This window comes from Ammospiza caudacuta, chromosome 1 (assembly GCF_027887145.1).
Source record: "Ammospiza caudacuta isolate bAmmCau1 chromosome 1, bAmmCau1.pri, whole genome shotgun sequence".
NCBI classification, from domain to species: Eukaryota; Metazoa; Chordata; class Aves; order Passeriformes; family Passerellidae; genus Ammospiza; species Ammospiza caudacuta.
In genome coordinates, this window is record NC_080593.1 from 68,890,409 (window position 1) to 68,917,820 (window position 27,412).

A 27,412-nucleotide genomic window follows, 5' to 3' on the forward strand; every position below is an offset into this window, starting at 1 on the left:
TTAGAAAATAAACAGCTATGGAGGGGAGGTGGGGAAGGGAAAAAAAACCAAACCAGCATCTGTCAATAACTCAAACTGTGTTTAGGGCTAGTGATTGTGGCAAAATGATTGCTACCTATTGCATACACAAAAGATGGATGTTTATGCCTGTAAATTTGGGCAGCTGAAGAATTATATCCCTGATATTTTTTAGATTCTTACCACGAGCCTTCATCATTTGTACAGGGGGAAGGAATTCTCCTTGGTGTTTGCCATCTAGAACCTCTTCCTAAACCCAGCATCAATACCATTGTTACAGGCCTGGCCTGGCCCAGAATAAATTATGCCCCTATGTCCTCAAGATATAAAACTTTGTCCAAGAACTACAAATTCAGGAGGAAAAAACCCCCAAATGACATCTAGGTGCAAGTACAACTCCATCAAAATTTAAAGTTATGTAGATGATTGAAACATAATTAGCACTTTTGACATATTAAAGGAGCCTTGGCACTTTCCAACAGTCTGAGCACGAACTTACTTCTCCCTCTAGAGGACACGGAGATTAGCACAAGGAACATGAGGTTATGTCAAGACCAGAAAAGTAACAACATGCTGAGGCTAAGGGTCGGCATTTTTGCTTTGAAAGTTTACTAGCAGTTCACAAGGACAAAAATTACAACTGTAAAAACAACGAGTCATTAAGTTATGTGTTTATTTTTCCAGCGATGCCCTAGAAAGTTCGAAATAAATTCTGAGTTAGCTTTCTGAGTTAACCTGGTATCCTGAAATCCAGCCCTCACAGCTCTTCATCATCAGCTCCACCTCTACCTGTGACCAAAATCTGTAGGATGCATTGATCCCCAGAAAATGTCAGCCTTGCTTCTTTTGTGTCTCAAAGCACCCCAGGTGAGAGCCTTGCCTGAGCACACAGGCCAAAAGCAAGCAGGCAGCAAACAGCACTGTTGCATTGTTTAATCAAAATATTTCAGCATGGAAATCAAATCCCTCTGAGCAGACGTATCCTTACAAAGCTGGTTTTACAGGCTTCGTCACGGGGAAACCAAATCTACAAAACTCCACCTTCCAATGCTTCTACTGCTACATATAATAAAATATATAATGTGGAAAAAGCAACAAATTAATACCAGCCCTGAGAGAAGGCCTGGTACCAACTTCTCAGAGTGTAAACCAGCCTTACAGCACTGCAGAACTTCAGGGGAGTGGGGAGCTAATTCCCACCAAAAAACTCCACCACCTCACTAATGAACTTCTTTGGAATTTAACATATATTATTTAGCAGTATCTCCTTCCAGTCCTCTCCCCCTGAATCCCAGTGAATGACTACAAAGACAGGACTACTTGGAAAGGCCCTGGGAGATGAGATAAATTGCTTTTGGACATTTTTATCTCTGATAAAAGAGTTGTAAGTATTCCCACTCTACATACTTAAGCTTTCTAATGTCACTAAATCTTCTGGCCTCAAATTCCCAGAAATGCATTTTTCTAAGCATCTGACCTGTGCTTGAGAATTTGATGTCTTTCACATGCTCAGCCTGTTCTAAGAAGTATTTTAGCAATAATAATAATAATAATAATAATAATAATAATAGTAGTAGTAGTAGTAGTAGTAGTAGTAGTAGTAGTAAAAAATAACACCATCTCAGATTAGACAGCTAATTTCAAGCTCATTCTCACCCACACTGGTGCAAACCCCACAGGCAGCATTCGCCAAAACCCACCCACAGCCTGCCCTCTGCATAAAGCCTTTTTAAAGTTAATCCTCCTCCACTACTTTATGCCAGAAAGGAGTATCAAAGTAGTTGAAAGTTCTGCTTTTGCAGCTGTAAAATTCCTTTTGATTGCCTGACAGAACTGGACTCCAATCCATTTTCAGAGAAGACAGAAAACAAAACAGTTGTGCTTTGAAAAACACACCAGACAGTTATCAAAAGCCCTGCTTGCAGAAACATTCCCAAAGCCTCAGTGACAAAGCAAGAGAGTTTATGGCACGGCCTCGGTAAAGATGTTCTCATTCAAAAGGGGAAAAATAGGAATCTGAGTGCTCTACTTTGACATTGGGACACCCAGTGAGCAGAGGAGGAACATGTTTGCAGTCAGCAGAAAGGAATTCTCAGTCTTAGGGGCAGGTATCACACCTGCACAGTTCAGTCTCACTGCTGCTGGGACATCTCAGGGTCATCTCCTGGCTCCACAGTCCACCAGGACTCCACAGCCCCCTCTCCAGGCTCTGTCTGCTGGTGCTGTGACATGAGGTGAGCTCCACCATGGAGATTCTTGCAATGGCCCACAAGAGACCCAAGAGCCCTACCCGCAAGTACAGTCTTGGGGAGTGGAGGAAGAGGGGGTAGGAGGAAAATTATGGAAAATAAAGGGGAAGCATTAGCTTGGAGCTGGTTTTGTCCCCCTTGCTTTTATACATGGAACTGGCATATATGGTAACACTCTGTCTGCACAGGTGCCAGCAGCAGGGCACAGCAAAAACATGCTGCCATGATAAAGAGATTGGGCCTTCTAGGATCCTCATCTCTGGGGAGAAAATGGGGTTAACTGAGCCTCTGTGCTACTCTGGAGCTTTTTCTTTAGCACAGGATACAAAGTCATGCCATCCCATCCTCATCCTCCCCACACCCAACAAGACTGTAGCCTTTTGGTAGTTATGTGTAGCAAGAGAATGGTTGAAGAATGCTTCAGAGATCTCCAGGAAGATGCTTCATCTCATGGTTCTGGCCCAAAAAGCTCCCCACCAACACATCCCTGTGGACTGCCTCACTTTAGTTAGTACCTGTCAGGCCTGCAGTGGCCAGGACACATGAACTGCACTCACAGCCCACCTGTGACAAGCACACACCCACTGCAGCAGCCCCCCCAGGCCATCTGCACTGCACATGGGCTTTTCTGGCTGTGCTTCACCTCAGGTCCCCTGCCAACACCCAACTGGGTACACCTGTCCTCCAGCAAACACCTGAGGCAGGCAGCTCATGCTTTGAACATCCTGCACAGACAGTCCTGCTGCACATCACTGTGAGCAAGGTTCCAGTCCAAAATGACAGAGCCAGGATCCTGCTACAGGACACCTAGAGCCAGGCAAACTTGATAAGACTGTGGGGCATGGCCTGGAGGGAAGACACGGTTATGTGGGCTGGGACATTTCCTCTTCCCTCAAGCACAGATGAGAGCAACCTCCTTTCTCTGAAGTGTCTCCTCAGGTAAAGGAGGTAAACACCACCCCGTGGGACATGCTCTGTCTCTGGGGCTTCCAGGCTCTTTGCCAGGAACCAGCACCCATGCCTGCCTTCAGAGCAGCCAGACTCAAAGAGAAGGTGGCTGTCTCTTGTGTCTGACAACCCCCACTCACACTGATCAGCCACGGACCAGTTTCCTGGTGGAGTCATCCGCTGCTGAGTTGCACAAAATAAAGCACACACAGCTTCACAGTCACTTATGCCCACTTCACTAAAAACACCGAGGTCTGCCCAGGGCACAACTTGTTCCTGGGGAAAGGCAACAACTCAGACACAATTCCCCACTCCATCTACAACTCTCAGGCCCTACACCCACTTCCTAGTGCTCTATCTTCATGAATCAAGGCAGATGGGCACACCACAGCCCTGTTGGTCAGCAGGGAGAATCCCCAATCCAATGGGACTTCAAGGACAAAGTGTACAAAGCTGTTACTGCTTCAGTCACCTTCAGCACTGCACTGATGAACACAACCAGCCAGGGTCAGGGCAGCCATCACCGAGGTCACCTCACCCTGCATACATCTGTACACAGGCAGGAAATAAGGTGTCCATGCTTCTTGGCAGCATCTAAGCCCTTGGTGTCATGAGAATCACCAGTACTCCCTCACCTCTGGATATGGATCGTGCAAGTCCTCCTTCCTTCATTTCCAAGTTGGAGGCTGGGCCCTCTCTTGCACCTAATGTAATGCCAATTTCCAAAATGCATACATTTCATCTCAGTGCCCCAATAAACATCCCCATTTGCTAAGAAAATACCAGTCCTGCTTGCTCCAGTAATAGTATCTACATGTACATGAGCACTGTATGTGAGAGTGCTATCAACCCCTGTGTGGATGGAGAAAGGGAGCAGAGGGAGAGAAAGAGAGATCTGGAAGCCCTGATGGGTTCCTCTCTTACGAGATTTCTAGCCAAAGGCACCAGAGAGGCTGTGAAGGTCAAACTGGGGATTGCAGCCACGTGGGCACTTGGCCATCAATGGAGATGCAAGCAGAGGGAGGCAGCAAAGGCACAATGCCTGCAGGGTTATCCCAGGGGACTGTGAGAGCCTGTAGAGCTCAGTTTGCTCCCATACTGTGAAGAAGGCATGGAGAGTTAGAACACAGGAACAAATAAGTGTGAGTTTAGCAAAAAAGTCAAACCTGCATAGATAAAGAATTTTAGCAGGCACAAATATTAGATTCAGTCTTTCCCATCAAGAAACCTGTGTCATACACTCTGTTCAAACAACTACACCATGTTATTAACAAAAAACACCCTCACAGTTTACACTGTATGTACATAAATAAAGGATTTTTAGTTTTTTATTAAAGAAAAAAAGATGGTGGCTGACTAATCCACAACACATCATCCCTTTCTCTGAGCCAAAGATGGTTTTATTTGCCTTTCTTCATTTTTGCAGTTTTTTCTTTCCTCTTCTTCACATGCTTTGGGATTTTGGTTTTTCTCTTTTCTCTTTGGGCTTCTTTGACCATCTTTTTCCTTTCCTATAAGGAATCAAACACCATTCATTTAAAGCCAGAAGGGAATGAAGAATTTTAAACGAGTCAATCAATTGTTACATAACAAGTTAATTAACACATGACATAAAAATAAGGTTATCAAGATAAAGAAATTTTAAAAATCAATAGAAATTATGAGGGGATAGGAAAAAGGAGATAGAGGTTGGGGGTGGAGCCCAGACCTGCACATTGGTAATTACAAACTAGTTAGAACCTGAGTTTCATGCAACCTTTGAAGAAAGTGAACAAGAGGCACTCTTAACTCATGCTATTTACACCTAAGATTACAAGAGGTTGTCTGGTCTACATTTTCTGCTACCCACAGAGCTACTATAGTATCTGTTTGTATGTGTCATTTATCAAAATATTGATCCAGTAAGTGCTGATAGAGCAAGCTGATCACCAGCAGGACTGGCAGGAAAGAACGCCATGCTACTGCAACACACTAAGTCTGTGCCAGACAGAAGGGACAAGACTCAACTAGAAAACAAAAAGTCAGCAAAGTGGAAGGAGTAGGTAGAAGTAATTGCTGCTAATCAGTTACAGCTAAACACAAGTTACAAAAAACCATCACCTCACACAAAAAGAAGTCCAAATGAAAACCTATCAGATGAGAAGTGGCCAAGACTTCCCTCTTTCACATCTAAAAGGCAGCAGCTCTAGACTGGCAGTGTGTAGTGGAGTGCTGCATTTTTATTTGACAGATATGAAATATATAATCTTACCTTTTCTAGGAAGAAAAACCTAAAATGCCATGTCCCAAACCTTGAACCCCTTAAGCCTGCAAGTTTCACCCTGTTTTTTAATTATTTTTTTTTTCCACAGCACCTAAAGGCTGCCAAAAGGCTCTCACTCATGAGTGATACTGTGCAGGAGAGCCTCACCAAAGCTAAGCATATTGTTCCACAGTTTAGAAAATGAAACCTCAAAGAAAACCCAAACCTCAGACCCTAACCATAATCCCTTTGCTGGACTGCATTACATCTCTTGCCCACAGGAAAGCTAGGCAGCCTGTACTAATGGTACTGCAAAAGCACTGTGGTACAAACACTGTCACCAAATCTCCAGCTCTACAGACCAAGTGGTCTCAGCTGTCTGGGCATAAGGAGGTTGATCAGGGACCACAGCCACAAACCTGAGCACCAAAGCCTGGAAGAGTAGCCAGAGGGACTGAAAAGTTGCCCAGGCTTCACTGAATTCTACTTTGTGTAGCCCTGTAATTCCGTGTAGAGCTCTCTCTTCCAGCTTTGCCTAAGCTACAGAGAGCTGTGTTGCACACTGTTCTACATAAAAGCACCTTTAATAAAGCAACTCCAATGAAATTAACTGCCTCTGCTCTTGTTCTCCACAACAGGAAAGGTCCACAGCTTGTTTCAGACAGGAAGAAGCAAGAGTCACTAAGTTTGAATATTTTTGTGTCATATAAGCAAAGGTGGGAAAAAATAAACAGTTCCTGGCCAGCTGACCTTTCTGTCCATGCTAACTTCAGCAGGTTTATCTTTGGGATGTACAGATTCTTTACAGCCCAAATCAGAATCCTCTGAGCTGCCACCACCATCATCATCATCATCAGAGTCTGTTTCTGAATTGTCAGCCTCTTCAAGGAGTGCAGGAATCTGCAAGATATATCAAGAATTACATCAAATCAAAACCAAGAAACCTAATGGCAGCACACACACATACACAATGTATATATATACTCACAAAAAAGAAAACAGAATCTGTTGGAAAGAAGCCCTTGAGCAATCTGATGCTATCTCCCTTACCACAGCCCTCACTGAGTTTCAAGATAAAGAATGAAAAGTAGGTTAAGTCAAACTAAGAAAAAGGAATCTAGAATGTACACCACAGATTCTTTTAGGTCAGGGCTCAAAGCACAGCTGTTATTTGCACTCCCAAACAAATTTCCCTAAGTTAAACAGCAATTTGCTAACATATGTGGAAGCCTATTTTTAATTATCCTTGGATCATACCCAGATCTACCTTGGGGGCACTCTATGTATTCTATATTGCTAACACAAATGTCTGCACTGAATACTCACTTATTCTTAAACAAGCCTGGAGACTGTGCTACAGCCCAATCCCATCCATATTTATATTTCCATTTTAAATCAAGAGTCTACACCACTGTTAGAGAATATTCACAAAGTAAGGAGGGGGAATCCACACAGGGCTTCTGCCTTGAATGACATGGCTCCAAGTGATCTGTATCCAACTTCTCATCCAATCTACTTTACAGAAGTGTCACTGTCAAGTACTTCAAACACAGTAAGACATAATATTTTATGGCTTATACTGGAGTACTGTTCTTTATGCAATATTACAACAGATACCCTATCATATCAACATATCTGATATTAAATCTGATATCAGAAACATATTAAAACTTGCAGTCATGCAACAGTTTAAATCAATTACATTTTCCATAATCAGAAAACACTTTCCCTCATTGACACCTTAACTTTAGAGATCATGGCCACAGCAAGGATTTTAATTAGTTTCATTCTCAAGCAACCCAGCATCAGCCACAGTGCATGGAAGCAAATTCTGTGTTTTGCAGACACACCCTGACACAAATGGTCACTCTGCACACAAAGGCTTCTTTCATGGTGTCAGCTGCAGCACCAGGCATTCTCTGAACTACCTGTAAGCACTTTTCTGAAAATGGCTAAAATTAAGGATTTCAAAAAGACCCTCTCACCTTCTGAACACCAGACAAATCCTTCTTCAGTCCTGTCACAGTCTGGTAGAGAATCTGCTCCAAGGGAGAGAGGAAGAAATTACATTATCAAATTATATCTTAATTCTTTATGCCCAGAGAGAATTACTATCTAAAAATAAATTTAAAGAAATAAAGACCAGGGTAAAATCCACAATGTTAGCATTAAGCACTAACCAGACAATTTTAAAGTATGGTATAGATTTAGTACTCCACACCTTGGTAGCAACGCTTCCGTTTTTATTTGTTGCTAACAGTGTCCAGTAAGAAGAATTCATATTACCTATCTCTCTTTTGCAGGGACTCAGCATGTCTACTCACATTATCTTGCTGAACATTCAATGCCATATCCTCTTCTTTCAATTTCATCATTATGTCCACATCCCTCTCATAGTTTTTAACTTCAGTCAGAGTTCGAGGTATGTAGGCCTTCTTAAATACCTAGCACAGTGAAGGGAAACACAGACTTACTAATTTACATATAGTGTCATGATGTTCTTCTCTCCTAATTATGCATCCCTAGGAGAATAATCACAGAGAAAAAACAAATGAACATAGCAATCATCCCCTACCATTTGAACTACAGAGTTGTTTTTTGTTTGGTTATTTTTTGCAGGGGCAGGCTTAATGTGCAACCTAGACATTATTGATAGATCACAACTAAGAAGGCTCCTTCCTCAGCCTGACTCACACCAGCCCACTTATAAAATTCTCCAACCACCTCTTAGCCTATTTAAATCCTAAGGTTTTGTGTCCTAAGAATTTTTCTAATGCTTTTATTTTAATGTTTATAATGCCTTCAGGAAGCAACTCCATTGAAATGCACTGCTACAACCTAAATCTTTTCATGTAACAACACCCACTTCAACCTACAGTACAACTCAAAAAAGGTCCTTGCAGCAGTACAGTACAATAAAAACTAACTGCAGTATCAATAACCTACTTAGAGTTTGTCACATCTGAAACAGTCTTTCAGCAAGCTTACAACCCCACCAGATCAGAGAAATGTTTTGCTTCTGTGTTTCACGGTATCAGTTCAATCCCAGTACAGATTCAGTACCCTTCATGATCATCACTGCTCATCTGAGAGCTGTGCACAAAGCACAGTTCCCCACTTCCACACAGCTGCCCTTACTCAGCTCTACTCTTTTGCAAGGAAAGTGGCACAAATTAGCCATGGTCACATGGAAAGTCTAGGACAAATGAACTGAACTTAAATTTTATGAAACCACCTCTCTTACAGATCAGTACCTCATATAAACAAAGGAGTAACTTGCTTGCAAAAGATGTGCTTTGACGTACAAGATGTACAACCAAACACTAGAGTCTGACTCTACACCTCAATAGTTTTATGCTGAGGCTATACTGGGAAACAAAATACATCTTTCCTTGGCAAAGCCTGAAGCAGGTAGAGAAACCTGCTGAGCTCCAAGACAAAAAAGTCTTGAATAAATCAAGTTGTACTGACCCACAAGATAAGAGGCTTTTGTTGGTTGTTGGTTTTGTTTTTAGACTCTTCTGGAACAGATAGTTAAGACTAAGATAGAAATGGTTGTATCTTTACATCAAACATTTCCAGAACATTAACAGCTTTCTGTTATGGACTTGAGATGGCTTCACTTAATGTAAAAGCAGTGGAAGAACTAAAGTAGACTGGGAGGGGAGCTAGATAGGCAATTTGGTCAATGCACTTAACCAAATAGCCTGCTTCTGTATCATTGGTCCAAAACCACTGGCACAATCAGATCTCTACTCAGGTTTTTTGTTAACTAAACTTGAACTGGAAGATACATCAAGAGACACACATGTCAGCAAACAAACTGGTTTTGGAAATAGAATATTTGCCTTCTAACAGCTTATTGCTGTCAGCCTTTACACATGGCATCCCTTAATACTTCACATCTCAACTAGGTCAAGATATCTCAGCATCAGAAACAATGTTTTGTTTATCATCAACTGTACATTTTTCCAAAGAAAACACGACATTTTTCAGTGTTTAGAAGAGGTAAGGTTAACATTAATTTCACAGCAGGAACAGAAATCCTCACTTCCTCATCCACTTTATCTTGACTGGATCTTTCCTCTTCTGTTCTTTTCGATGCTATTTCCATCGCCTAAAGACATACAAAACATTACAAAAAAAGTTATCATTCTTTAGAATCGCGCCACTGAGCCTGCAGAATCACATCCAACTATTCCCATCTGTGTTTCTCCCTGTGCTCCACCGTCACTCACTCGCACTCCAGCAGTCCCTGTGGGAATGCCTTCAGCGACACCTAATGGTGACCAGCCCAGCTGCGAAGCACACGGACAGCTGCAGATCAGGGCCGTACCAGCAGGAAAAACACTCGTGCAGCTCCTCCCCCCAGACCAAACCGCGGCAGGCCAGCACGGCTACAGGACATACAACACCACCCTCCACATAAGCACGGTTATATTTCTGCAGAGCTCCTCCCTGCCAGAAAGAAAGAGCTAGCTTAAAGCATCCTGGTTCTTACAGCACTTCAAACAGACATTTGAGTCTTCATGATTAGACAGACTTTCTTGTAGTGGTGTTCACAGGGGTCCCAGGATGAGGGAAGAGATGAGAGTCTTGACTCCATGTTTCAGAAGGCTGATTTATTATTTTATGATATATATTATATTAAAAGAAAATTATATATTAAAACGATACTAAAAGAATAGAAGAAAGGATTTCATCAGAAGGCTAGCAAGGAAAGAAATGGAATGGAATAATAAAATCTTGTGACTGACCAGACAGTCTGAGACAGCTGGACTGTGATTGGCCATTAATTAAAAACAACCACATGAGACCAATCAAAGATGCATCTGTTGCATTCCACAGCAGCAGATAATTATTGTTTACATTTCATTTCTGAGGCCTCTCAGCTTCTCAGGAGAAAAGATCCTAGCAAAAGGATTTTTCATAAAATATGTCCAAGACACTTTCTGTGACAACATGCAAGGAAAGCAGTGTCACCCTACAATGGTATAAATGGAAAAGACCTCTATGCATTTTTGAAGCACTAGCACAACAACGTCATGTGCTTGCTTCCTTAGGATGTAGAATAAATGAGATGTTGGAGCTTGAACTAGATCTGATTTTACTGTCCTCTTACTCAGTAACAAGGCCATGAGGTCTTACCTTAGACAGGTAGTCATCAATGTTTTCACTTGTGATAGAAGGATCAGTAATAAATTCAAACAGCTCCCTCACTGTCATCACTGCAACATTGTGCTTCTGGAAAAAGTCTGCCAGGAAACATGGGAGAGACAAAACCCATTAGTAAATCCATCTAACGTACACAGCTTGGATGTTAAAGTGACAGTTCCAGCAAGCCAGCAACTCTGATGACTTGGGGAAGTCTCAGCAGCACATTCTACATCATATGGAGTTTAGTTACCAGATGATTCTTGGTCACCTGAAATAAAACTGTTCATCTCCCAGATACAACAAACACTAAAAGGAGAAAAACTGCATAAATATAAAAGCCAAATCAATTTCAGCAAGATCCTGACTTAATGGAATATGGGTTAAGAAGTAAAGAATTCAAGACGTGTGTAGTATTTGCAATGACTAAGATTAAAAAAAAAAGTATTTCAAATAAGGAATGGAGACCTCAAACTTTTGCCAGAGAGAAACAAGTGGCCACTGAAATACAGTACATTATGATCCACCCAAAAGGGAAGACACATTGATGTCCTAGAATCTTCCTCGCTACTACACTCAGAATTGCTTTCTTAAATCAGTTATGACCAAATTCATAGGCTGCACTTCTGTTCTGAAAAACAGCAGCAAGTGACACTGAGGACTGTTCAACAAGTATTTCCTACTAAAATTCCCAGAAGATCTCTCACTGTGAGAAATTAATCATAGAAGGATTAGAGAAGCACTTAGTTTGGAGGCACCTCTCCGTGCTCACTGAACCACAAATCTCTGCAGAGATCACACCTAGAGCAGAACCAGGTGTTTCTTAGAGTCTCTGTAGATTTAGACAGAGAAAGCTGCAGTGACAGAAAACAAAACAACACCAAAACCACTGCAACTCACTGAGACCCTAGAATATCTAGGGAGAGGAGCACATAAGACACGAATAAAGAGCAAGGGTATGACTAGCTGAGACAGAAGGGAGTTACTAGAAATGCATGAACTGAAAAGGAATAAGGAAAAAGTAGCAAACTGGATATCAACAAACATACAGCATGCACACAGTTCTTTCCTAATTATGTGCCAGACTTTCAAGAGCCTGTGTAAAATAAGAAAGAAGTCAATGTGAAAAGAAAGGGGAGACAAAAGCAGCCTATAAAGAGATTTTTTTCGTCCTCAGGGACACACCCTACCAGGAGGTATCTGTTACACAACGTGTAAATTCACACATGAAGACCAAATTCTCAAGAGAAAAACACCATTAAACTTATCAAAATGCTATGACAAGTGATAACATCTCTAATTAATTACTCTATGCCTCAATCCTCTCAGCTGCCCTTAGTGCAGGGAACTTTATAACACACAGAAACATCTTGCCAGCTGAGGAATCCCAGATGTGGATTCAGCTCACAGAAGGCAACACATCAGTACGTCTGCACAGTATTTTAAGTAAGGGAAGTGAAGATTGGAGTGAGCACTGCTGCAGACTGGGAGTGATCTTAAATCCGTCCTAACTCAGAGATTCAGTCATGGCACTCATTTAAGAGAGATGATTTCTAGCAAAATAAGCTGCACTACTCTGAACTCAGCACAGCACACTGCTCCCTGAGGAAGTCACAAGAACATAGGAGAGGAAGTATTTTAATGCAATTTTGACATTTTCTACAGTCAGTTACACCTGAAAAAACATGAGGTGAACTGAGTCCACCCTGCTAAAAAAACCAGGTGTCAGAACAAGGGCTGGAGTGCAGCCCCCTCACCGTTAACGTTGGCACAATCCTTGCGCAGGAACTCCAGCGCGTGCGGGTGGTCGTGCTCCACGGACTGAGACACGTCAATGATGTACACGTCCCCTCCATGGTACCTGCAAGGAAACCCCACACAGGGCTGCACCAACTCCACCAGATACTGAGGGGCAGGGAACAGAGCATGCCTCAAACTTAAGAAACAGCAAAAAAAAATCTTAACTTCTTTCTCCAGCATATGCCTTGCCTGTGAGGGCCAGGGTGGCTTTTTTTAGTCAATCCTCTCCCTCTCTATACAAGCTGTATAATTAAACCTTTTTTAAAAACAGTCTGCTCATGAACAAAAAAAAGCAGAGAGGTGCATGAAAAAGAAATAAAACAAGAAACAAGTTATAAAAATATAGCAGTGAAATGATACCTAACTAATATAAAATACCTTACATAAAAATGATACCTTACTAGTTTTTGCCAGAGTTGATGGGTTTTTTTCTAGTTGTGAGGGGGTTTTGTGAGGTGATTTTGTTGCGTCTTTTAACTTTTCTTTCTTTCTTATTTTATGGTTTCTTTTGTTTGTTTGCCTCTTGGCGTTTTTTAGCTGAGAAAGCTCAGATCTGGGCTAAAAGCGACATAATTAATTTCGAAAGTTACAAAAGCCAGTAACAACAGGGACCCCACCCTCGCTGAAAGGTACATCAGTACTCTCACACAGAGGCTGCCAAGCATACATCTTGGATGTCACAATTCAGAGCAAGGATTAAAAACATACAGCATATTAAATTCACTGAGATCTGCGTGAACAAGTCTGGCATCTTGGTACATTCTTCTCATGTACTGGATGATCTGCAGGTACAGCTCCCGGACTTTGGAGTCAGACAACTGAGCATTCTTCAGCAGAGGAGCAGGCCTTGAAATTACAAAAAAAAAAAAAACAACAGAAACTAAAAATATAGCTAAAACTAAATAGAAACTAAATACTTTTTCCTTTTTCACACCAGCTGCAAATGCTTTAATTGCTGTGCCTGAATCTTTCACTCCACGAGTATGTCAAGCAACCAAGTGCAAGGAGCCAGCAGGAAGGGGAGCAAAACCTTGCTACATGCTTGCCAAAGATTCTGGAGCTCTATTTTCAACAGGAGCTAATTTGGACCATGCTACATTAATGTCAGCAACTACAAAACAATAAACTATCTTCATGTATGATTAGCAAGCCTTTCCAGCATTAATCTCTGGTTAAGCCACTTTATGAATTCATTTTGCACACAACTGAGGCTTCAGAATCACACTGATTGCCTGCAGTAGTAGCTGACAAATGTCTGGGACCATTCCACAGATCACATGCACATGTTAACTTTACAGCCCTAGAGTAACTGTAGGTAAATTCAGATGGTTAGTTTGGCTGGTTTTCATAAACCTTTGGGAAAAGCTATTACTAAATTTAAAAAAAAAAACAAATTAAAAAAAAATTATTTTCTAAGGATACTTACCTATCACCTTTACCAATAAAGCCCATGACAAGCACATGACTCCTTAGCATAATTGGCTCTGGGCAAGGTATCTGGGCTGTATTCAACCTGAAACACAGGAACAAAGCCAAAAAAAAAAATAAATAAAACCAAACTCTATTTGCTTTGCACCCGTGCATAAAGGAGCTCTGCAGCTTAGAACCTAACACAGTGAGAGCTCAGGAAACTCTCCCTTGTGAAGAACTAGGAAATGCACACAAAAAGCCACAACCATTCTGACCCTTTTTTCTAAGCATTCCTGTGTCAAAGAATCTTTAGACAGTTCAGGTTAATCCTAGATTAACCCATATCACACAGTGTGTTGCTGCTCAGCAGCAGCTATTTCTAGCTTCTCCTGTTGTTCAGTCATGTCAGACAGAGTTCAGACACTGAAGAGCTTCGAGTATTAGCAGGAAAACAAAAGAAGATCTTTATTCTTCCCTCCCCTTTTGTTTCTCTCCTTTAATGAAGCTTAGGACACTTTCCTGAACACTCCAGAGACCCGATAGGGCAGTGGTAGCCACAGAGAGAGCATCTCCTCTAAACTTAAAAGTTTTTGTAACCTCTGCATGATGAAATAAAAACTGGAAGAATCACCTTATTAAATTCCTCATTTCTTTTTCGGCCCATGTCTTCACCATTTTTCTTGGGTTGCCTTTGCAGTATCCATGACGAAATCTTTAAATAAAAAAATAAAAGACAACAGGGACTCTTAGTCTATCAACACAGCATGAGCACCAGTGATTTTAACATCTTTCAAAATAATCCCTCCTCCCCAGTAAAATCAGGCAGAAGTCAAACTCACCTGAATTCACCACTCACATACTTATCCCGATCTTTAAACATCAGAATAGAGGTTTTGTAAATCTTTATTGCTCTGTTCTCCCCATTTGCAGTACTGGCATGATATACATTGGCCTATTAGATTAAAAAGGGAAGAAATAACATTAAAGAAAAGCTCTTTAAAACAACATAGTCTTCTCTCTTCTTCTCATTCTGATACCTGGAAAAGGGCTGATCCCACCCCAGCCCCTGTGTGGCACCCAGCTGAAGGAGACTGCACGCCAGTGCAATCCTTTTTCCATGAAGGGCAACTTACAGGAAGTACATAAGATGGGGCAGGGGTGCAACAATGCCCTCAAAATTAAATCAACATTGCACAAGAAAACTCTGCCTCATGCACACTTGGGCGACTGAAACAAGCCCTTGTGTGAAGGGTTAACTTGAGCCTGTGCACTGTTCAGGCCTAAAGCATCACCCAAATGTCTCATGTTTTCACCTCTACACAGGACAGAAGTATGTCTTTAATTGGAATTATCTGGGTTTGTATGGTTCTTTAGGCACTATTTAATACTATGGGTATACATAACATTGCTAAAATTTTTGTTGAAAGATGCAATTAACAACATCCACAAATTTATTATAATATTAAGGCATTCTCAGAAATCTTTCATACTTGGGAAAATTGGTTTCCTTTATCATAAATATTTTTTTCTTAAGATGACTTCTTACCAATCAAGAAGCACAAAATATGTAGAACTAAGCCCAAATATTTCACTACATTTTCTGAGCATCATAAACTTTCACCCAGCTGGCTAAAAAAAAAAAGCCTACTACATTATTTGCAATAAAACTTACTTCTTTCCCTGTGCTGATGCAGCCATTGATTTCTGATATAATACCTCTAGAGAGCATCTTGAACAGAATGATTCGGGTCCTTGGGTCCAACACCTCAAATTTAATACAGAAAAGTCAGCACAGAAAAAAAAAATAATAATGCCCAGTCCTACTATCATATGAAAGGCCCCTGGGCATCAGACTGTTCTCAAGGATCAAATAATAATCTGAATATATAATAATAATAATAACTCAGATGTCCCACCCATAGCTGCATTAAACGTTTTAAAGTAAGATATTTCTTGGGATACAGATAACATAACTGAGATAGGACAGCCATGTGGGCTCAGCCCAGTAATAATTCAGTCTTGCTAAAGAAGAAAAAATGCAAACTCAGCATTTTTTCTTGCTCTTTGGAATTCAATAAAAGTTTAAGATGGAATTCTGCATTACACATATAAATAAATTACAATGTTAAACACAAAAATGAGCTCTAAAATGTTTATGGAACCAAAGTTAACTTTCATATGCGAAACAAAGAAAGAAAGAAACAACAGGTCTCTTCAGCATAACAAGAGAGAGAATTCCAAAACTCTGTTCTTGCTTTTAACTGCTTTTTCATTGATTCCAAAATTCTACACTATTTGCTCTGGTCAAAAGGGAATTTTGATGAACAAAGGCCTTACCTGTTCTACTGTTGCTCTGTCTGACTTGTCTTTGACTCGGTACCTAGCAGAAGTGAAAATAAAATGTTACAATCCCACATATGGGCTGGGTACTTTGACAGAGCAAACTGTGCCATCCTGTGCCAAAGGTTAAGATGACAGCCTTAAGAAGTAAGGCTTTCAGCTCATACAAAACCAAAGGTTTCTCCTGCAGAAAGAGGGATGGAAAGGAAAACATCAACAAACCACTACCATTAACATCAGAGCCCTTCACTTTTATAGATTATTTTCCTGCTTTTTCTAAATATGCTCATTCAGGAGAAAACTCTCTTCACAACTTCGGGCTATAAGCTGCAGGCAAAAGAAACTTCTTTAGAAGAAATACTTTTCCACCACCAAATCATCAGGAGGAACTTTCCTCCAACACCTTTTGAGCTCAGTGGTTTAAGGATTTATGTTTAGAAAAGAAGAGTATCAAAGGGTCTTTTCTAGGGGAATGACACCCATCACTTCTGCCTTACTATACTACACCAATACAATCAGATGTGCTACCAGTGACAGAAGAATCAAAACTTTCCAAAAACTGATTTGGAAAGCAAAAAATTGAAGACCAAAGGGCAAACTGCATGTAGACTACTTCTAAGCTTCATTTTTCTTAACAAACATATTTAAACAAGAAAATAAGCACTATACTTCTGGGTTTAAAGTATTTAAGTGAAAATAGAAGCATAAGTAATACTCACATGTCTGCTTCCTTCTGCCTAGACTTTTCTGTGACTCTGTTTATAACAGAGTCATCAAAATTTAGCTTATCTGAAAAACACATAAGAAGCAATGAAAAAAAAACAAAACCCCAAACCCAAAGAAGTTTCCTACACACCAGGGTTAACCCAGCACTTTACTCTGTTTACATTTCAGGGCAGGACTATAAGGTAACAAAACAGATGAGTGAGACAATTCCAGAGACTTGGAAATGTTATACCAGTAATGCCTTCTGGATAACATCTCACCAATAAATTTGTCTGTTCTTCTCTTAAAACAATCAAATGCCACTTTTCTTAACACAATAAACAACAGCCTTCCAGATTGTCTTCAACATTGTATTTAAATGGTGTTTGATTAAATGCTAAATGTATAAAAGCTGCTGTATTTGGCCACAAACACAAGCAGCCTTCACCCTAGCACCACTTTGTTATAAAGGAAAACCCAACCTCTGATCTCTACCCTGTCAGAAGGTGCCAATCACAGCTACCCCTGGTCCTGACAGGCTGTGCTGAGCAGCCATCTCCATCTCAGGGTAAAAATCAAACCACTCCAGCTGGGACAGCAGCCTCTTCACTTAGCACAGGAGCTCTGCCCCTGGGAGAGAATTGCTGCATGATGTACCCCCCCAATACTACAGGGGACTACTGCATTTGTCTAGAAAGTGCAGCTGTGGTAGCAGCTGTGGGAATCACCAACATCACAACAGAGAGCTGATATCCTCCCTCCAAACAGCTTTTTCCTAAAAGGAATCTAGGGAAGAAAGACTTCAGGTTGCCTGGAGAAGTCAAGGGGAAAGAAAAAACCCCAACAAAACAACCATGTGGTGCTGAAGGTGGAGAGAGAGGGGGGTATGACAGCTAGTTCTTGGACACTAAAGGCAACTTCCAAAAAAGTAGTCAAAAGCCATTTTTAATCTCTCTGGCAAAGGTTAACTCACCCATTCCAGTGAGTTCTGGCTTAACATAAGCAGAATTAGTCTGAGAATGCCACAGAGTGGTAACTGTTTAAAATAACAGACAGCAGTGCAATTATACTCACCTAAATTGATTTTGTGTTCAAATTTTCTTAAAACCTTGCCTGCAGGGGTTGACAGTTTTGCTGAAGAGCAATTAGGGGTCTGTCTATTTGCCTGAAATAAAGAATTTGTTAACATAAGTCACATTCTGTACACAGCCCTTTGAAATTCAAACCATTTCATTGGAAAAGTAATCTCAAATGCCTATGCCTAAAGCTGTAAGATAAAAACCACATGGGATATAAGGAAACAGACATGGATTAACACCAGATTTTACTTAAATCAAGAAAGGAAAATACAGGTAATACACCAGTTAAAATTCTAAAAGTGCTCCAAACCAGAGTTATTTTTTAGTCTAGGAAGCTACAAGTCTCTCACACAGCACTTTTTCCTGTCTGTAAAAGGAACAGAAGACAGAAACAAGGAATAAATCAAGAGGGAAAAAATGCAGAGGCAATGAACTGAGAAAACTTCCTAAGATTCTATCTTTTCTTACATGTAGTCCTCCCCAGACACAACTAATACCTGAACATAATTTCACCATCGTTGAACAGCATAAACCTCTAAATAAAGGCAAGAATATATCACCAGGACAAGTGCTGCCAGACATGCTATGCTATGCTATGATCATCAAACTCTGATTCACCTACACTGTTCTGCTAAGTTGGTAGCAATAAGAAAAATGAGGTTTTGAACCTCTAGTGCCCCAGCTGATATAAGAACTAGCACCTTTCTTACCTTCACGAGTGCTCTCCATTCTGCACACCAGAGTTTCTATGCCAACACCATATATGCTAAATTAATTCACTTCAAGCACCCCCCTCCATTTCCCATGCTTGTATTTTTGTTTGCCTTCTTCACTATTACGTCAAAAACAGAACTGGTTTCACCCTGGATATGGCTAACAGATAGTCTAAAAATAAACAGAAAGGCGGGGGAAGATGCTCAGAAACACAGAGGACAAATACCAAAAAGTAAGGAACATCTTAAGGGTAAGCAAAGAAAAGTTGAGTAAGGTAAGGAAGAGAAGGAAACTGCAGTGACACAGAGAATCCAGCAACAGGGTTTGAGACAAGAAAATCAAATGCAGCTCGGGCTATAGTGTACATACACACAAGGCAAGTAAGACGAACAGATGCAAAGGAAGGGGATTCTCTGAAGGAAAAATTTCTCTGAAGGAAAAATTTCTGCTTGCATTTGCCCCCAATATAACACTAACAACAACAAAGCCTCCAGGCTGGCCCCATTAGCTCTCGGGCACCCTCAAAACCCACAGAATAACCTTCAACATACCTGTGGATTGCATCCACCAGCAGCATTGTGGCGCTTTGTGAGTCTTCCCACCTCATCATCCCAGTCCCAGTCTTCATCTTCCTCTTCAGCATTGTTGTCATCATCACCATCTCCTTCCTCAGCGTTAACTTCTTCACACGTGCATAGCTGGCAGCTCTCAGGGACCTCACCCTCTTTACACGCTTCTGTGTCTTCCACAGATTCACTGAAAAGAAACACAGATGTCTCTATAACTAAAAATGATTGTTGCAGTAACCAAAAATTCAATACACTTATCCCCATAAATGACTTTACATTTTCACCCGTGTTTTAATTCACTGAGTCCAGTTCTGAGACCACCTATTCAGGTGCTGGATCAGGTCTAGAAAAGGGAAATGAAGTTGGTGAAGGGTCTGGAGCACAAGTCCTGTGAGGAGCAGCTGAGGGAGCTGGGGATGTTTAGCCTGGAGGAAAGAAAGCTCAGGGGGGACCTTACCATTCTCTACAATTCCCTGAGAGGAGGCTGCAGTCATGTGGGGGTTGGCCTCTTCCCCCAGACAACAAGCGACAGGAAAAGAGGACACGGCCTAAAGTTGCAAAGTTGCACCAGGAGAATTTGGAAGAATTTCTTCACAGCAAGGGTGGTTAGCCATTGGGATGGATTGCTCAGGGAGGTGGTGGAGTCACCGTTCCTGGAGGTGTTTAAGGGAAGACTGGAGTTGTTACTCAGTGTCTAGTTGGGACGGTGGTGTTGTGTCACAGCTTGGTCTCGATGATCCCAGAGGTCTTTTCCAACCTAACCGATGCAACCATTCTGTAATGTCAATAACGTGTCACGGCTTTCTGCCAGGACAAGCACGTCCCAAAGCAGCACACACCATGGAAAAGGGAAGCCGAGAGACACACGCAGCCTTTCCTCTCACCTCCTCCCGTGGCGGGGCAGCACCACCCGCTCTCCCTTCCCCGCTGCCGGGCAAGTCCCAGGGCTGCTCCCGCTCCCACTCCCGCTCCGCGTGTCCGCCCGGCCCGGCTCCCCAGCGCCCTCAGCCCCGGCCCGCGGCGCGCCCTCACCTGTCCGAACAGTCCGCATCGTCGAACTGCCCGGGCACGACCTGGCTCATCACCAGCGCCCGGTAATCCATGGCGGCGGGGCAGGAAGCAGGAACCGGGAGCAGGAATCACCGGGAGCCGGGATGCCCGCACCACGCAGGCGCCGGCCCGGCCCGGCCGCTACGGCGCCGCCAGAGGGACCAAAAGCGGCGCGGGCGAGCGCGGCTGGGACGGGCCCGCCTCAGCTCCGGCCCCGCCCGCTTCCCAGGCTCCTGCACCGGGAGGGCGTGGAGCCGGCATATGGAGGGGCTTCTTACAAGGGCTTGTAGCGGGGAATGGCTTTGCGCTGAACGAGAGTAGGGTTAGATTAGATAGTAGTAAGAAATTCTTTACTGTGAGGGTGGTGAGGCACTGGAACAGGTTTCCCAGAGAAGCTGTGGATGCCCCATCCCTGGAAGTGTTCCAGGCCAGGCTGGACGGGGCTTGGAGCAACCTGGTGTAGTGGAAGGTGTCCCTGCCCAGAATCACAGAGTGGCTTGGTTCGGAAGGGACATTAAAGATCATTTAGTTCCATCCCAACTAAGTGATCGTTAATGTCCCTTCCGACCCAAACCATTCTGTGATTCATCGAATCCCCAGCAGCTGCCGATACATCAATACTGAACTGTGGCACATCTGCATAATAGTAAACAATTTAGCCTTAGAAATAGGCATTTTCAAGCCCTCAGTTCTTGACTGGAAATGACCGTTCCTGCTGCAAATTCATGGTTGTTTTCCCTGAAACACAGATGATGATCTGTGTCCTCTGTAGTAGATACCGAGAAGTTTTATTTGGTGTACTCTAAAATATTAAATTCCAATCTTTATTAAAATAAAGCTCTAGTTGAAGCCAAAGGAATTCCAAATTTGCAAGCCTGGCTAGAAGAATCTTAGCTTAATCTATAAACAGATTATAATATTATTAAATACTGTTTATATACGGATATAATGTAGGATTAAGAAAATAAAAGTGAGTGCTGGGCTTTTGCTATCTGGTACATAAGGGCAAAATTTTAAAATGCAGTCTCTTTTTTTGTAGATGTTTCTGCATAATCCAAGTGGTATGTATAAAGGCTATGAAAAACCTGTGATTGTGCAGAAAACATAGATGCTTGTGCAGAGATACCTTTAAAATAGATTTGATACAATAGGTGTTATTTGCATCTGCAACACTTCCATGAAGTCAGCTCTTTGAGAGTCTCTGTGCTCATTTTCCCCAATGCACAGCCACGTCAGCAGAAATCAGATTAACATCATCTGTTTACTGATCTTTTTCCTAGAACCAGGTGTTGGAGGACTCCTAATCCCCATGGGTTAATCCATGTGTGTAGAGAAGGCACTGTTCTACAGGGTTATTTCACTCTCTAAATAAATAATTCAGTGCTCTTAAGTAAACATTCCCATTTATTGTAATGACAAGGGACTGTTTGAAACATAACACTGCCAGAGGATTTCCACATTCATTTTTATTCCTTCTATGCTTCAGGCTTCTGTGTAACTTTTTTGACAGCCTTGGATGCAGCACACTTTTGTTATCCCAGGCTTTAAGAGCTCCTTTGGAAGCAGGCAAAAACTGTTCTACAAGCAATTAATCTGCAACAGGGTTAATCCACTAGGCAATGGTGATACTTTCAGAAGGAGAATGGGAAAAAAGGTGTCAGAGACCTACCAGTTATCACCCCTAATCCATGGTAGGAAAGACTATCTATGAGAGTACGTATTTAGCTTGGACCACTGTAGCTCCATGTTCCCTGTCCCATGAGACTCCTCAGGAAATACTACCTCCCTTACTCTTCCTATGGCTACATTATTATATTTCCTGAAGATTAAGAGTAAAAATGTTTGTTAACACTGCAAGATGCAATAATTCTGTACTTAACATGACATATTATACAGTACAGGTATATATTCTGGTTCACACAGAAGCTGGGAAGCTGGGAACAGAGACCATACTCAGAATCCCTGGGAGCACTGCAGTGCTGCTCCTTCCTGGAAGAAGACTGACTTGAGAGGACCACCAGGAGCTTCCTTTTCATATTTGCAGGATGAAATGTACAAGTCAGTGGCAAGAAAAGATGCTGCCTGCCAGCTCTGTGAAGCAACCTGTGCTTCTGAGCCCATCTTGGAAAATCTGACATGCAGTATGTTCTTGTTGGTGAGGCTAAACATGAGAGGGATTTCAAGTGCCATGTGCTAGGATGAGCAGGTTATAATGATACATATCTGTCACACTCCCCTCCCCTGCCAATGTATGCCAGGCAATACTTGGTAGCTCACAGTGCTGTCTACCAGATCTTTAGTTGGTGTAAAACCTGTTTAAATCAACAGACTTTGTTAGATTTTGAGGTCAGCTCTTACTGCCATGAGTGAAGTACATAAACAATACAGACTGTACAGAGCACGGGGAGTCATGAAAGGGGGGAACAAAGCATGGTCAAGGGACTGTGAGATGATTGACATGAAAACCTATCTGAAAATGGAAAATGGCATCTATATCCTGAGCAATTATTACAGCAACACAGCAAGTGATCAGGATCTTCTCTATCTCATGCAGTACGATTGATATTCCAATATTCTAGGCCATATTTCCACTTTATACAAGACATTGGTTTAAATGGAATTGGCACACATATATATGAAAGAGAAATTAGCTAATATCTTACTTGAATACTGCTGTGAATGTTCATGTAGTTCCATCATATTTTTGTTAGAGGACTCCTGATGAAGAAGGATACACACTGAGGAGGCCAAGTGATACATTCATTAAGTTCAAAACAAAATACCTGTTTTCCTCAGCTGTATTATCTCCATGAATATCCTCTGAAAACACTCAAAAAAACTTAATTCTTCTTTTGAAGAATTAATTCTTAATTCTTCTTCCATATAAATTCTTAATTCTTCTTCCATATAAATTTTGGGATACCTCTCAGAAAACAACAGATTCCCTAAGCCATAGAAACACTTGCTGTAGAACCAACATACCTTTCTGCATAGTCAAGTGGAAGCAGTCTTTGGGTGTGGATACATTTTTCCCAGAGAAGGAATCCCTAGGCAAGGAAGAAGAACCACATCAAAGGAGGGTGTTGGGCTGACAAAAAGAAGACAATACTAAAAACGAATGCAAAAGCCTGGGAGATGTTTCATTGTCAGAATAATCATCAGTAAAGCCTATTGTAGGACCTCATGAAGAACCATTTGCAGAAATATGGAGTCACTGCTGGATTGCATTATTAAAGTATCCTCCATAACAGACATGGCTTATTTTCTCCTTCAACCCTCTGTCTCTCTATTCAAGACAAACTCAGGTTTTGATACTGAGAAACAGTTCCCTGGAGAAGATAATTTGAACTGATTTGAATCAGCTAGCAAGAAGCCATGGTAAGATTCCACTGAGGCATGAATGATGAAAACACCCTTCTCTGATAAAATTAGTAGTAGTGGATTTTTGCATTAATATTGCAAAATTTTATAAGTAAGTGCCAGGCCTCACAGATGTGTAACATAAAAAAGAAGTGCTAAGAATACCAAATGCAGGTGCTGGAGTTGTGCCTTGAATTAACTAAGTAATGAATGTAGGGAGTAATGCATTTGCATTTCAGTTCCCATTCTGATTACAAATTATTTAAAATTTTGATTAATATTTAAATTAAATAATGTTTAATTACAGTTATTACAAATTTAAAACATCAAATTAAAATTTAAAATTGAAGAAGTTACAAATTACATGCTTTTGGTAGGCAGCCACTGCACAACAAATATAGCCTCCAAATAACTGGAGAGAGAATAACATGAGTATATCATCTGATTCTTTCCATGAGAACACAGTGCACATACCAGGCCTGATACAGTCAAACAGAGAAATGAAAATAGGTATAAAGAACAGTGTAACACACTACAACAAAAGGGGAAATACTCTCAGAGGGTTTCCACCAGAATGTAAAATGCTTCTTCTTTTTTACAGTTTTTTTTTCCTTCAGTTACAGGTGGTGTAAGAAAAAGAGTAAACAAAATAATTTAAACATGGTGGATCAAATGCAACTCCTGTTCATTGCTAAATTTATTATATATCTAGGAAATACAGTGAAAAAATGTATAGCCTTCTTCCAACAGACTAACTCAGTGGCATTTCAAACATGGGTTTTGCCTTCTTTCTTTGTCTTCAGTGAGTAAAATCTCTCTTTAATTGACCTTCTCAAAATTCAGTAAACAGAACAATTCATAGAGCATGGAAGACTTTTTTATTTCCTCTTTCTTTAATGTTAACATTTATTTTCTTGATTTTCTACAATCAAAGGGGTTAGCCAACAGCTGGATTTTGATTTTTTGGTGGGTTTTGTTTCCTTTTTAAAACTTCTTGCTTTAAAATCTGAGATTACTGTACGTTAGGCCAAAATCTGAAAATTACACTCTTTAGACTTGTCACCCCACTGGAACTTGATGCAGGTGCAAGGATTGTAGACACTGTATAAGGGTGAGCTTCTTAATTTTCATAATTTTATAATTTTGCCCTCACTGACTTATCTTCACAGATGGAAAATTTCCACTGAAGTTGGTAAAAAATGAGTTTGCATAAACTGAATGGTGTCACCTCTTCTTTTGCAATAGCAGAATGACACACCTCCACTACTACAGTAACAGTATTGGTGAAGTTTACTCACATTTTTCCTCATTTGCTTTTCCACTTTCTCTGAATAGAATGCTGTCAAACCATGTGACCCCTCCTTCTTCTAATTAGTTGATGATAGAAAGTGTTGTTCCCCTAGGAAATGTTGAAAGTTGGTGAGGACTTTTTACTCCAGCATTTTGGGACATTACTTGCTGCCAAGGAAGAATGAAAACAGGGAGATAAAATGAAGGGATAAAGATGATCCCACTGAAGGGATTTTCTCCACTCACAGAACAGGGAGCTATTTGCAGCTCCTTGTACACAGCCCAGTCTTGTTGTCCTTCTCCCTCTTTATGTACAGCATGATTTGGGTGGAGTGAGAGTCATATATATAGTAGGATGCTCTTCATTGAGCTTGTTAGCACATGCAGGGATGAGCTTTAATCTTGAAACCACCCTTAAATCAACAAAAGTTTCTTTTTGACCATTGTGTCCTTCGAAGTTTCAGTGATATCACTTTGTTTCACTCCTCAGAGCCGAAGCAGGACCTTCCCATCTCCACCTCTGGAGGCCTCCTCCTTTGGCCAAGTCAGCCTTTCTCAGTGTCAGCCCCACAATCTCCATTGCAGAGATAACAGGGAATGCACACAGTGTATCCATAGATAGAAAACCTTAGCCCTAGCCTGGCTCCTTGGCCAGCATCCTGCAGCGCTGAGGCAGGAAAAGGAGGATGCACACAGAAATGGCTCCTGTCCTTGCAAACAAAATTCCAGGGAGAAAGGGATGACAAGCTGGCAGAAAGTCAACAGCCACTATCCAAATATAACAAGCTGGCTCCTTGGCTTAAAATCCTGCAAGCAGAACTTGAAAATGAGCAAGCTGAGATGAAGAAAACACAACAACAGATTTGTGAGTTCAGAAGGGAGAACCAAAAGCTAAAGCAACAGAGGGTGAAAGACCTTCAAGGAAAAACCACATCCTGCAGCTCAAAACCAATGGAAAGAGATATGATATAGTCAGAGAACCCCAGACAGCTGCAGCATGATTCAGTCTGATACTGTAAGCACTGAAAGTGTCTATAATGCACAATCCTAGCTGCCATGTGCAGCAGTTCCCAGTTGCCAGGTGCAGCAGTTCCCCTTCCCTTCTAGGGACAAACTTCCACAGGTTCCAGCTGAGGGTTCTTTTAAAAAAAGCTACTTTAAGAACTTTAAAGGTAAGATAGTGCTCCTGAAGTCCTTTACTGGATTTGAGTCCAAGTGTGGAATTCTGTATTACACAGATATTTATGCAATAATCTAATTTCAAGCACTGATGAAATACTTTGCAATTTATTATTTCATGTAAACGACGGAATAAAAAGATAATGAACCTTTTTTTACTACTTCAAGGGGAAAAGGAAAGAAAGGATCAGAATGTAAATGTTGCATAGTATGTTACCTTCTCTCTTTCTTCAACTTTGCAGAAGCTTGCAGATGGTTTTATATCTGTCTTGCATGGGTTGGGAAACATTCAAAACTGGACACAATATTCTAGATGCAATCCAATAATGATTAGAGATGTAGAAGTCACTCACAAAGAAAACAGATCTGCTTTGTTAATTTTCCATGGCATGAAGTGTAACATCTAGAAATAAATCTTCAATTTTCCTTTTTTTTCCCCCTTTAACTTTGGCAACTCTATCTTAGCCATGGGTGGCTTTCTTACTTACTGATTACTCCATATGCAATTACATGTACACGTTCTCTTACTGGCTATATTTTATTTCCCTATTGTACTTTAGGCTTAAAATAGATTTTTGCTTTCACCATATGTGACAATACTCACAATGATAAAACCAAGAGATTGGAGGTTGTTTGGATATACTCAGTGCTGCTAACAGATACTGCTGCAGTATATGTAGTGCACTCCCTAAGTGAGAAAGACTGGACTTGTGAAATTCACCAAATAGCCAACCTATCACTGAATTAGTAGCAATAATTAACTTGCAGTGTAGAATAAAAATAGCTTTTTATCTTTTCATGTCAACAACTTTGTTTCTGTTTTTCATGCAGAGGAGAGATAAAAAATCTGGTGACTAAAAATACTCTGTATGCTTTAAGCTGTATATATTGCAAAACCATCACCCCAACCCAAGTGTTGCACAGAATCTCAAGGCCAAAGGGAGCTCTGAAGTTCCTTTCCTGTTACCATCATATGGAGCATATGGAATCCATAAATCTGATTAAGCAATCATAGTTAACAATTACAAATTTATCTACACTATTACAGTTTTCATTTGATTTTTTTCCAATTCTCAAAAAAAAAAAAAATCTAGTTATTCAGTCAAGTTTGTGGAACACAATTTCCCATGTATTTATCTGAGAGATATCTCCAGAGAGGTATCCCTCTCCTTTTTTCTTTTTTTTCTTAGATAAAATACAGAATCTGTGTGTGGTTGAGACAACTTTCTGCAATAGGGTTGCTAAAGTTCCGTCCAGCAAAAAACTTGAGAAAACATCAGCCTTCAAAGAACCACCACAATTCAG

The 27,412-nt window shown here is 41.1% G+C and overlaps 1 protein-coding gene across 1 annotated transcript; it reads right to left on the bottom strand.

Moving 5' to 3' along the window:
* Positions 1 to 4,512: 4,512 nt before the first annotated feature.
* On the bottom strand, positions 4,513 to 20,408 carry RIOK1 (RIO kinase 1). Its single transcript, XM_058810447.1, has 17 exons — positions 20,261 to 20,408; positions 19,211 to 19,415; positions 17,941 to 18,031; positions 16,881 to 16,950; positions 16,159 to 16,201; positions 15,494 to 15,586; positions 14,661 to 14,773; positions 14,453 to 14,533; positions 13,838 to 13,924; positions 13,120 to 13,257; positions 12,369 to 12,472; positions 10,606 to 10,712; positions 9,509 to 9,574; positions 7,782 to 7,901; positions 7,443 to 7,496; positions 6,208 to 6,357; positions 4,513 to 4,726 (listed from the first exon to the last, which is right to left on the bottom strand). The coding sequence occupies exons 1-17, from the start codon at positions 20,329 to 20,331 to the stop codon at positions 4,616 to 4,618; spliced, it is 1,704 nt and encodes a 567-aa protein (XP_058666430.1). The 5' UTR covers positions 20,332 to 20,408; the 3' UTR covers positions 4,513 to 4,615.
* Between the last annotated feature and the right edge of the window lie 7,004 nt (positions 20,409 to 27,412).